At 46.2% G+C, this 8,398-nt stretch overlaps 2 protein-coding genes across 2 annotated transcripts; one reads left to right on the forward strand and one right to left on the reverse strand.

Annotated features, from left to right (window-relative positions):
* Positions 1-1,546: 1,546 nt before the first annotated feature.
* LOC123191702 (serine/arginine repetitive matrix protein 2) lies at positions 1,547-2,925 on the forward strand. Its single transcript, XM_044604343.1, has 3 exons — positions 1,547-1,612; positions 2,024-2,208; positions 2,315-2,925. Exons 1-3 carry the CDS (start codon positions 1,547-1,549, stop codon positions 2,769-2,771), a joined length of 708 nt encoding a protein of 235 aa, XP_044460278.1. The 3' UTR covers positions 2,772-2,925.
* Positions 2,926-3,176: 251 nt separating this feature from the next.
* On the reverse strand, positions 3,177-7,347 carry LOC123188914 (probable proline transporter 2). Its single transcript, XM_044601192.1, has 8 exons — positions 6,979-7,347; positions 6,214-6,424; positions 5,584-5,808; positions 4,992-5,086; positions 4,605-4,794; positions 4,338-4,462; positions 4,040-4,255; positions 3,177-3,945 (listed from the first exon to the last, which is right to left on the reverse strand). Exons 1-8 carry the CDS (start codon positions 6,982-6,984, stop codon positions 3,565-3,567), a joined length of 1,449 nt encoding a protein of 482 aa, XP_044457127.1. The 5' UTR covers positions 6,985-7,347; the 3' UTR covers positions 3,177-3,564.
* Positions 7,348-8,398: the final 1,051 nt, after the last annotated feature.

Here is an 8,398-nt window from a genome sequence, read left to right on the forward strand (position 1 = left end):
CGCCGCAAGCCTCTGTTCTTCTGTGATCCCATCTGGAGGCCTTTTCCGGTACTCTACCAGAGGGGGCATTGGGGAGGCAATCTTCATCGACCTTGATGCCTCCATGATGATGTGTGAGTAGTTCCTTCACGACCTACGTGTCCATAACATTAGCTAGATGGATTTCTCTCTCTCTCTCTCTCTCTCTCTCTCTCTCTCTCTCTCTCTGGTCTTCAATACAATTATCTCTTCGGATATCTATTCGATGTAATTCTTGCGGTGTGTTTATTGGGATTCGATGAATTGTGGGTTTATGATCAGTTTATCATTTAAACTATTTGAGTCTTTTGAGAATTAATCGATGTGTGATTTTATAGCTATGTATGATTTCCAATCTGTAAGTCTACTTTGGCCAATTAGACAAGTAGATCTTCAGAGGGAGTGATGCATAGTAGTGGGTTCGATCTTGCGGTGTCCTTACTCTGTGACAGGAGAAATTGCAAGGCACGTATTGTATTATTGATACTAAGGATAAAACGATAAGGTTCGAACATATTTTTTGGTCTCACTTTGTCTACATTATGTCATCTTGCTTAAAACGTTACTCTGTTTGTCATGAACTTAATACTTTGAGATGCATGTTGGATAGCGGTTTCGGGGTGGAATAATAGTATTAGATGCAATTGGATCAACAGTCTACGTTTCACGGACGTAATGCCTATATACGAATCATGCCATGAAGAATCATAATCATAACTATGTGTTATTCTGTCAATTGTCCAACACTATTTTGTTTACCCACCGATGTTATCCTTATGAGAGAGATGTCTCTAGTGAACCTATGGACCCTGGGTCCATTCTCCATTATTACTAAAACCTAAAATTGCTCGCTGTTTTTATTTGCTTTTATTTTATTTTATTTGCATACTTATCACTATCATATTTAATCCTTGCAATTGGCGAGAACAAGGGGATTGACAACCAACCCTCTTGCCTTCGTCGGGTGCAAGCATTTGCTTTGTGTGTGTGCAGATACGGTTCACGTTGTTTGTGTGTCATCTCCTTTTGGTTTGCTGAACCTTGGTTCTTAACTGAGAAAAATACTATCTGCTACTATAGTACTTCACACTTCCTCTTCAGGGAAGCCCAACAACTCTACAGAGAGTAGCGACAGCAAACATCCACGATGTGAGGCGGGAACCGCTCTTCGCATACAAGGAGGAGGAGACGTCGCCGATGACCAGGAGGTTGACGACTCCGGCAAAGGGTTCCTTGACGTCATGATTTGGGTACTTTCCTTTTTCTATATCTCGTTTTATCTTTGTACCATGTACTACATTGCACAAGGTTGTATGGAAATGAGGGTTTGCAAATGGGGTGGGGGGTCTGGTTGCCTTGGCGGACAAATGAGGGCCTGTTGGCCCCTATTCGTTGACGCGTCTGCGGACATATACGGGGTCACATTTTCCCAGTCCGGTTGGAGATACTCTTAGGACTTGGTCGGAGTCGTGTCCATGGAGCTCAACAACGTTGTCCTCATTCTTCACCACCACGAGTCCACAACCCCATGCCCTTCTCTTCCTTGTTCTCGCCGGCGTCGGATGCAAACTCCGGGTTATTCCGGATGCGGAAGGTGGTATAGAGCACGATGATGAGGACACCGCCGGTGATCGAGAAGAGGAGGGCAACGAACAGTGCAGTTACAAGGCTGCATAGTGGAACGTGAAAGTAGATGAATTGCAAAAAACCATCACATTTGGGGCATCGATTGCAGAAAACCACCTAGTCCCTAATTTTCTGCAAAAATCACTGCGTTTCTAGTAAACTTTTTGCAAATTGCACTGATCAGATGATTTAGCCTGATTGATTACTTTCTAACAAGTGAGGCCGGATTGTAAGGAGATGATTTGGTAAAAACTTGATATACAACTCCCTGGATTTCACAAAAATACCCTTATTCAAAAAATGAAAAAGCAATCGCCCCCCCCCCCCCCCCCCCTCCCGCGGCCTCCCGCGGCGGCGAGTCCGGCGGCTCCACTACCAGGTGAGCCCATCACCTTCTCCCTCTCCCTCCGCGCATAGGGCCGACCGGCGCAGGCCGGCGAGGCAGGTCAGAGCAAGCGCAAGCGCGCGCGAGCGGGGCCGGCAGCGCGCTCTAGCGGAGCGAGCGGGGCAGCTGCTTGCCGACGCGCGCGGGGGAAGGCAGGCAGGGGCCGCGGCGTGGCTGTGGTAGTAGCGGGGGCGGGAGGTCCTTGGCGCTAGGCATTTCCCTAGGCGCGTGGTTGAGCACCAGCAGCGGCAGCAGCATGACATTTCCGTTGGTTTCCTGCTGCAGGAGCTCCGAGGACGAACGCGCGCTCGACGCCCGCACAGGGGGTGTGCTTCACGGACGCGCCTTCCTCCCCCTCGATTCCCCCGCCGCCAAATCCGAGGGTTTTTTTCCCGCCCCAAATGGAGGAGGTCGAAGCTCGAGCTCCATTCCTGCATCAGACGGTCGGATGCAGAGGCATCGTGCCCCAGGATGCCGCCGCCGCTCGCCGAGACGCCGCCACCGGCCCGATCTACAGAAGCCCAGCCACGCGAACACGAAGGCATCGTGCGCTAGGACGCCGCCGCCCGCGGCTGCTGCTGCTCGTCGTCGCTCCAGCATCCCCGGCCCAGCGCGAGCACGCCTCCTCCTGTGGCCCAGCGCACCTCCGCCCACCGTCAGCCCAGCGCATCGCTCCGGCGTCACAGGCAAAGCAGCGCGGTGGAGGCCAGGAACCCGACGCCCAGCGCGCCTGGGGGGCTGATTGCTTTTCTGTTTTAGATCAAGGGGTGTGTGTGTAAATTTTTTGCTCTTACAATCTGGCCCCAATTGTCAGAATGTTGTTAAATGGGACAAATCACCGTATCAGTGGAATTTGCAAAAAAGTTTACTAGAAACACGGTGATTTTTGGACAAAATTAAAGACTAGATAGTTTTCTGCAATCAATGCCCTAAATGTGGTGGTTTTTTGCAATTCACTCCGTGAAAGTAAGATAGATATTTCCATGGAGGGACGTAGCAAGAAAACGTAAGTGAGAGGGAGGTCAGACGAAGAGGAGCTAAACTAGAACACTACTTATTTTTTTATGTAGGAGAGATAACAGAGCTTATAATTATTATTTTTAGTGAAACCACAGCTTATAACACCACTAACATGTGACACACGTGGTAAGCAATCCAAACTATTAAAAAGAGCTTATAACTCCGCTCAACAACTCTCTGCAGGCCGCACTGGGCTGACCCACACACACACCTAGCCCAATGCTCAATGAACTTAATGCACACCTAAGACCCAAACAGCTTGGCTAGCCAGCAGGGCAGTTGGAGCCTTTTCCTTCAGCTTATGGCTGCGCCGCCCCCATGTCCAAAGTAGCGGTGCTGACAAAAGCTTATCCAAATAGATATTTCAGACTTTCGGGCAATGTTTAGGCAGCCACACATACAGGAATACTTCGTTCACTGATGCTATTTTATCTCAATAACGAGGGTGTAAAATACTCTATTGACTTAACCCATCCTATAATATATGAAAATCTAGAGCTGACTAGAAATTGGCCTCACATATCAGCAAATAAGTGGTAGGTACTGGAATCCAGTATGATAAGCCTGAGCGCGGCGGCTGCAGCCGTGACCGACAACAAGCTGAACCCAACAACATTCAGCCAGTGCCAACCTTTCTGGAAGGCAGAAAGTTTGGGCCCCTTCACCATCAGGTACATGTGGTTCGCAAGAACGAACGTGAGGGGGAATGTGCTCAGGGCGCCGGTCAGGCTCATGAAGTCGCCAAGGAACGGGAGCATCGCAGCCACCAATGTGTTCACAGTCAGGTAGCCTCCTCTCACACCAACTCTGAACACAACATTATGGATTGCAAAAGGCCCACCGTGTCCGCTGCCGAATCTTGTGTCCAAGTACTCATACATTGGGCTTGCAAATATCTAGAAAAGAAACTCAAATGTTAGTTCAGCGAGGGGAAATATCAACTTTGAGATGGATTGCTTTTTGGACTATGAAGTACGAAGGTAGACCTACATGTAATGCTATGACAGTCTGAAGAAAGGCAGAGAGATTTGCCACAACTTTTATCCAAGCTGGACCATGGACGCTATTCAGTAGATAACTCGAGGTTGACGATCCGTAAGCCCAGTATCCCATAAAGGTCACAGCATACAGAGGCAACGAACCAACAGTGAATTGGAACCAGAGAGCTTTCTCCATGTTCTTGACCACAGGAGGCCTTATGGTTGCCTGCAATGTATATGAGTCACATAAGGTAATCTGATGGCACATAAACTAGTCGGTACCCTTCTGTGCTATTACAATGACTCACTTGAATTTCTGGTAGCATTCCAGTGTTGTACGCAAATACAAGATTTGCTACAGCACCTATCGTAGTGAAGACTCTAGTTGACTCTGATCCAGGAATACTGTAATCTTTTGCAGGTGCTGTTATGCCTTGAAAAAATCAAGTGATGAAACAAAATGTCATGTTGAAGAAACCTAAAGCATATTTATGGTATGTCAACAAATAGAATGCATACGAAATTATGGTACGAAATATGCCAAGACAGCTGAACAAGGCAGCAAAGGGTAATACCATCTCTAAGCGACAGCACAAATGCTATCACGATATAGATGAGACTGAAAACAGTGGAGAATCCCAACCAAATTCGGAGAGCAGATAGGTAAGGAATTCCAAATGCAAAAAGAGCACAGACAAACCCAGATAATGCTATGCAGTAGGGAAGTTTGAGAAGCCCGTCATCTCTAAAGAGTACGTATATTGCCTGAAGACAAGAAATCACATCACAAATAAGCCTTGTGAGGACAAAACATCACAAGTAACTTCGCACAACATAAGATCAACAATTTAACTGTTTTCAATGGAAAGAAATTCAACAGATGGATTCCCAGCAAATGTTTTGAATACAGATATTTTAACCAGAATGGTTAAGTTAGGTGCTAGTGGATACGCTATTCATACCTTCAGTGCTTGGCCAGCTAAGATGATAAAGCCAGTGTTGATCATGAAAAGATTAATATACTGCAGAGCCCATGTAAGCGCATACATTTTTCTTCCTGTAATCACCAAAAAAAAGGTAGACTAATTATGTTGGGACAAACAAATTGCATTTGAATTCCATCCAGATAAAAAAAATCCCAACTGGAGCGGTAAAAAGGGAAGTGGTGTCCAAATGGCAAACAAGTACTCCCTCTGTACCAAAATACTTGTAGTTGGGAGAGCTTGTACTAGTTTCCCCCAGCTACAAGTATTCCGGTACAGAGGTACTCCCTCCGTCCGAAAAAGCTTGTCCCTCCAATGGATGTATCTAGCACCAAGTTAGTGCTAGATACATCCATTTGAGAAAGAAGCTTGGGACAAGTTTTTCCGGACGGAGGGAGTAGTAGATTAGAACGAGGTACTATGTATCTTTGACCCAAACCTCAACAACCACAACATGCACTCTACAACTAGGACATATGGGTGTCCTCAAAATCAAATAGAGCAAACTCCAGTTTATTAAACGTTATGTCTATCTCATTAGAATGCAGGGAAAGAGTGTATGAATATGTACCATATATATGTCCAGCAAGATCTCTGTATCTAATATGGCGTTTCCCGCCAACTTCATGAAGGCGACCAAGCAGAGCATTTGCATACATCGAGATTGCAGCAGCCAGGATCAAGCCGCATGTTCCACCAATCCAGCCCAAAGGGACCATAATCGACCCAGAGTATCCAAGAACATATGCACTATTGACCCCTGTTGTCAGGACAAATCCAACTTGATACCAAGGATCTGAAAACAAGCAGGATCTTTCGTGTGTTAATTAGTCACAGATACAAGAACTGCAAGAAAACGATTCATGCGCATAACATTTTAAGGTTCTGAACCCTGATCAGAGGAAGCAGTGAGACGGGGCATCACCTAAAATGCAGATTAAATCAGCATTTATTTTTTTATTTTATGTCTTCTCATGATCAAAGTATGATGAATGTAAAAAACCCTTGGAGCGTTACAGAAATCAGTTGGGTTAACATGGTATTAATTTGATAGCAGAAGATACTATTGATAGGCATTTGAGTTGATGGCAACAGAGTGATCAAGATGCAGAGGGAGTATCAGAGACACATAGCCGACAACCAGTTTGGTGAGCTATCCTTGTTGTTATCACGGAGGGAAGAGTGAGGTAGAAATGGTTACCAACGCTAATCTGGTGGGCCGTATCATCAGAAACGTCAACCCTGTCGACCTTTTCATCGTCGGCCATCTTGCAGGGCAGCAGCGGCGCCCTGTCTGTGTCCCCTGAGCCAGGCAAGCAAGAGGAAGAGGTTGACGCCCAGGAAGAAGAAGCTGGAGGAGAAGAGTTGGAGAGTGCTTCCTCGTCGTGCTGTTGCTGCTGCCGCTTGGTGGCCTATAAAAAGGAAGCCGCAGACGTCAGAAAAGTAGCATCCGACAACTGAATTTGGGGATTTTCTTTCTTCTAAGAGAGAAAAACTTGATTAATTTCTCCTTTTCACTCCACATCCATAAGAAAAACATGGATATCTATATTAATAATCTATTAAATTCCTCCTTTGTGGTACTACACATGATCCATAGCACACTTTGTGAAAAATAATTAAAGTAGCACTCCATGTCAGAATATTAATAATGATCACAACAATAATAATAACAGCAATATCAGTAATATTAGTAATAATAATAATAATACAACTAATCTTTCTGAATGAAAAATCTATAATACAACACCTGCTATTCAGCTATTTACATTACATACTAATAATTAGTATTATTATTATTATACTATTGAAGCGATCAATCCATGTCAGAATAAAGGCATTAGTCCATTCATCCGATTCTGTAGCAGAATAGGTTCGTTCGTTCTGTGCGCCGAGCTATCTATACTATGTAATCTGGTAAAAGTAGTGGAAAGGGGGGAATGAAAGAAAGAGAATCCCCACTCACATCCATGTGAAAGGCAGCCGGGCGGGGCGGGGCGGGGCTTCCTTTTGGATTTGTTATTAATGCCTTCCTCCTTTGATTTCAATCTGAAGAGAAAAAAAGAGAAGGGAATGGAATCGATCCCCTCCCCCTCCCCACTAACTCGACCCCTTTAATTCTCCGCCGACGGTGCCGGCTATGATGATTGATGGCAGCAGCTGTGGCAGAGGAGGCCGCGGCTTGAGATTAGAATAGGGCCGCGGCAGCAGCAACCGCTCGCCGTAGCTGGCTAGTGCTGCACCGCCGCGGCTCTACCTAGGTAGCTAGTGCTATATAATAGGCCGAGGGGGAGGGGGAGGGGGAGGGGGCGAGGGAGGAAGAAGAGGAGGGAGGTTGTGCCCGTCTACTGGACTCTCCGTTTGTTTAAAGACCACGAGGAGGATCGAGTCGAGTTGCTTCATTTGTTAGTTGGTCGCGATTTTTCTGGCAACGTACGAGCAAGCGGTTAGTTTGTTACCGCGAAAAGATCCCAATATCACTTACCGTAACATATCTATATCTATCTATCTACGAGAGAGGGATTATCTCCCTACAACTTCACATAACCCGTCTTAGAGCATCTCCATTTGGTGGGCATAAACACATTTTAGAGCAAAAGGGGGTAAAAATGCTGCTCCACAGGTGCCCTACTTAGGGCATGTACAATGGTTCTATTATAGCAATGTCACGTAGGATAAATGATGAGGTGGAGGAGAGAAAAATCATAAAAAAAAGGCTTGTCTTCTCTTATTTAAGAGAAGACAAGAAATGATCTCTTAGTACAATATGTCTTACTACATTTTAAGGAATAACTAGTTATTGAAGATAAAGCTAAGAGATGACCCATTGTAGACATATTTTTTTGTCATCTCTAAATTACATGCAAGATTTAAGATAAAACTATCTTATCAACCACTGTATATGCCCTTACAAACTTTTTTACTCTGATTCTAATTTTAAGGCAGGTGCAAAATACAGCACTAAGTGTTGCGACTGTTGTCGCAAAACAAAAAACAGTCTCGCGGGCACCCACCCACCGTATTGAACGTTTCCCTTCCTATTCCCGCCTGACCGGCATCACCATCGTGCCGCCGCCTCCAAAGTCGACAAATCCCCCCCCCCCCCCCCCCCCCGCGGATACACCCATGTTAATTGTTGCAACCCGCCACACTGAACTTTCCCCTCCCTCATCCCTGCGCGACGGACACACCACCTCCGTGCCGCCGCCGCCTCCAAAGTTGTTAAATCCCACTTGTTGTCGGATCCGCCTACATCGGCCGTTGCCACCTGCCACACTGAACTCCCACCTCCACCCCTGCGCGATTGCTGCACCACCTCCGCGCCGCCACCGCCTCCAAAGCCGTTGAATCCCACCTTGTCGTCGGATCCGCCTACATCGGTTGTT

Source organism: Triticum aestivum, chromosome 2A (genome assembly GCF_018294505.1).
Source record: "Triticum aestivum cultivar Chinese Spring chromosome 2A, IWGSC CS RefSeq v2.1, whole genome shotgun sequence".
Lineage (NCBI taxonomy): Eukaryota > Viridiplantae > Streptophyta > Magnoliopsida > Poales > Poaceae > Triticum > Triticum aestivum.

Coding starts and splice junctions, on each gene's coding strand:
- LOC123191702 (XM_044604343.1), top strand. CDS start 1,547: ATGCCCTTCTCTTCCTTGTTCTCGCCGGCGTCGGATGCAAACTCCGGG. Junction 1,613..2,023: donor GGTTATTCCGGATGCGGAAG/GTGGTATAGAGC, acceptor CTCCACTACCAG/GTGAGCCCATCACCTTCTCC. Junction 2,209..2,314: donor GGGGCCGCGGCGTGGCTGTG/GTAGTAGCGGGG, acceptor TTCCTGCTGCAG/GAGCTCCGAGGACGAACGCG.
- LOC123188914 (XM_044601192.1), bottom strand. Junction 4,463..4,604: donor TGTGCTGTCGCTTAGAGATG/GTATTACCCTTT, acceptor GATTTTTTCAAG/GCATAACAGCACCTGCAAAA. Junction 3,946..4,039: donor AGACTGTCATAGCATTACAT/GTAGGTCTACCT, acceptor TTTCTTTTCTAG/ATATTTGCAAGCCCAATGTA.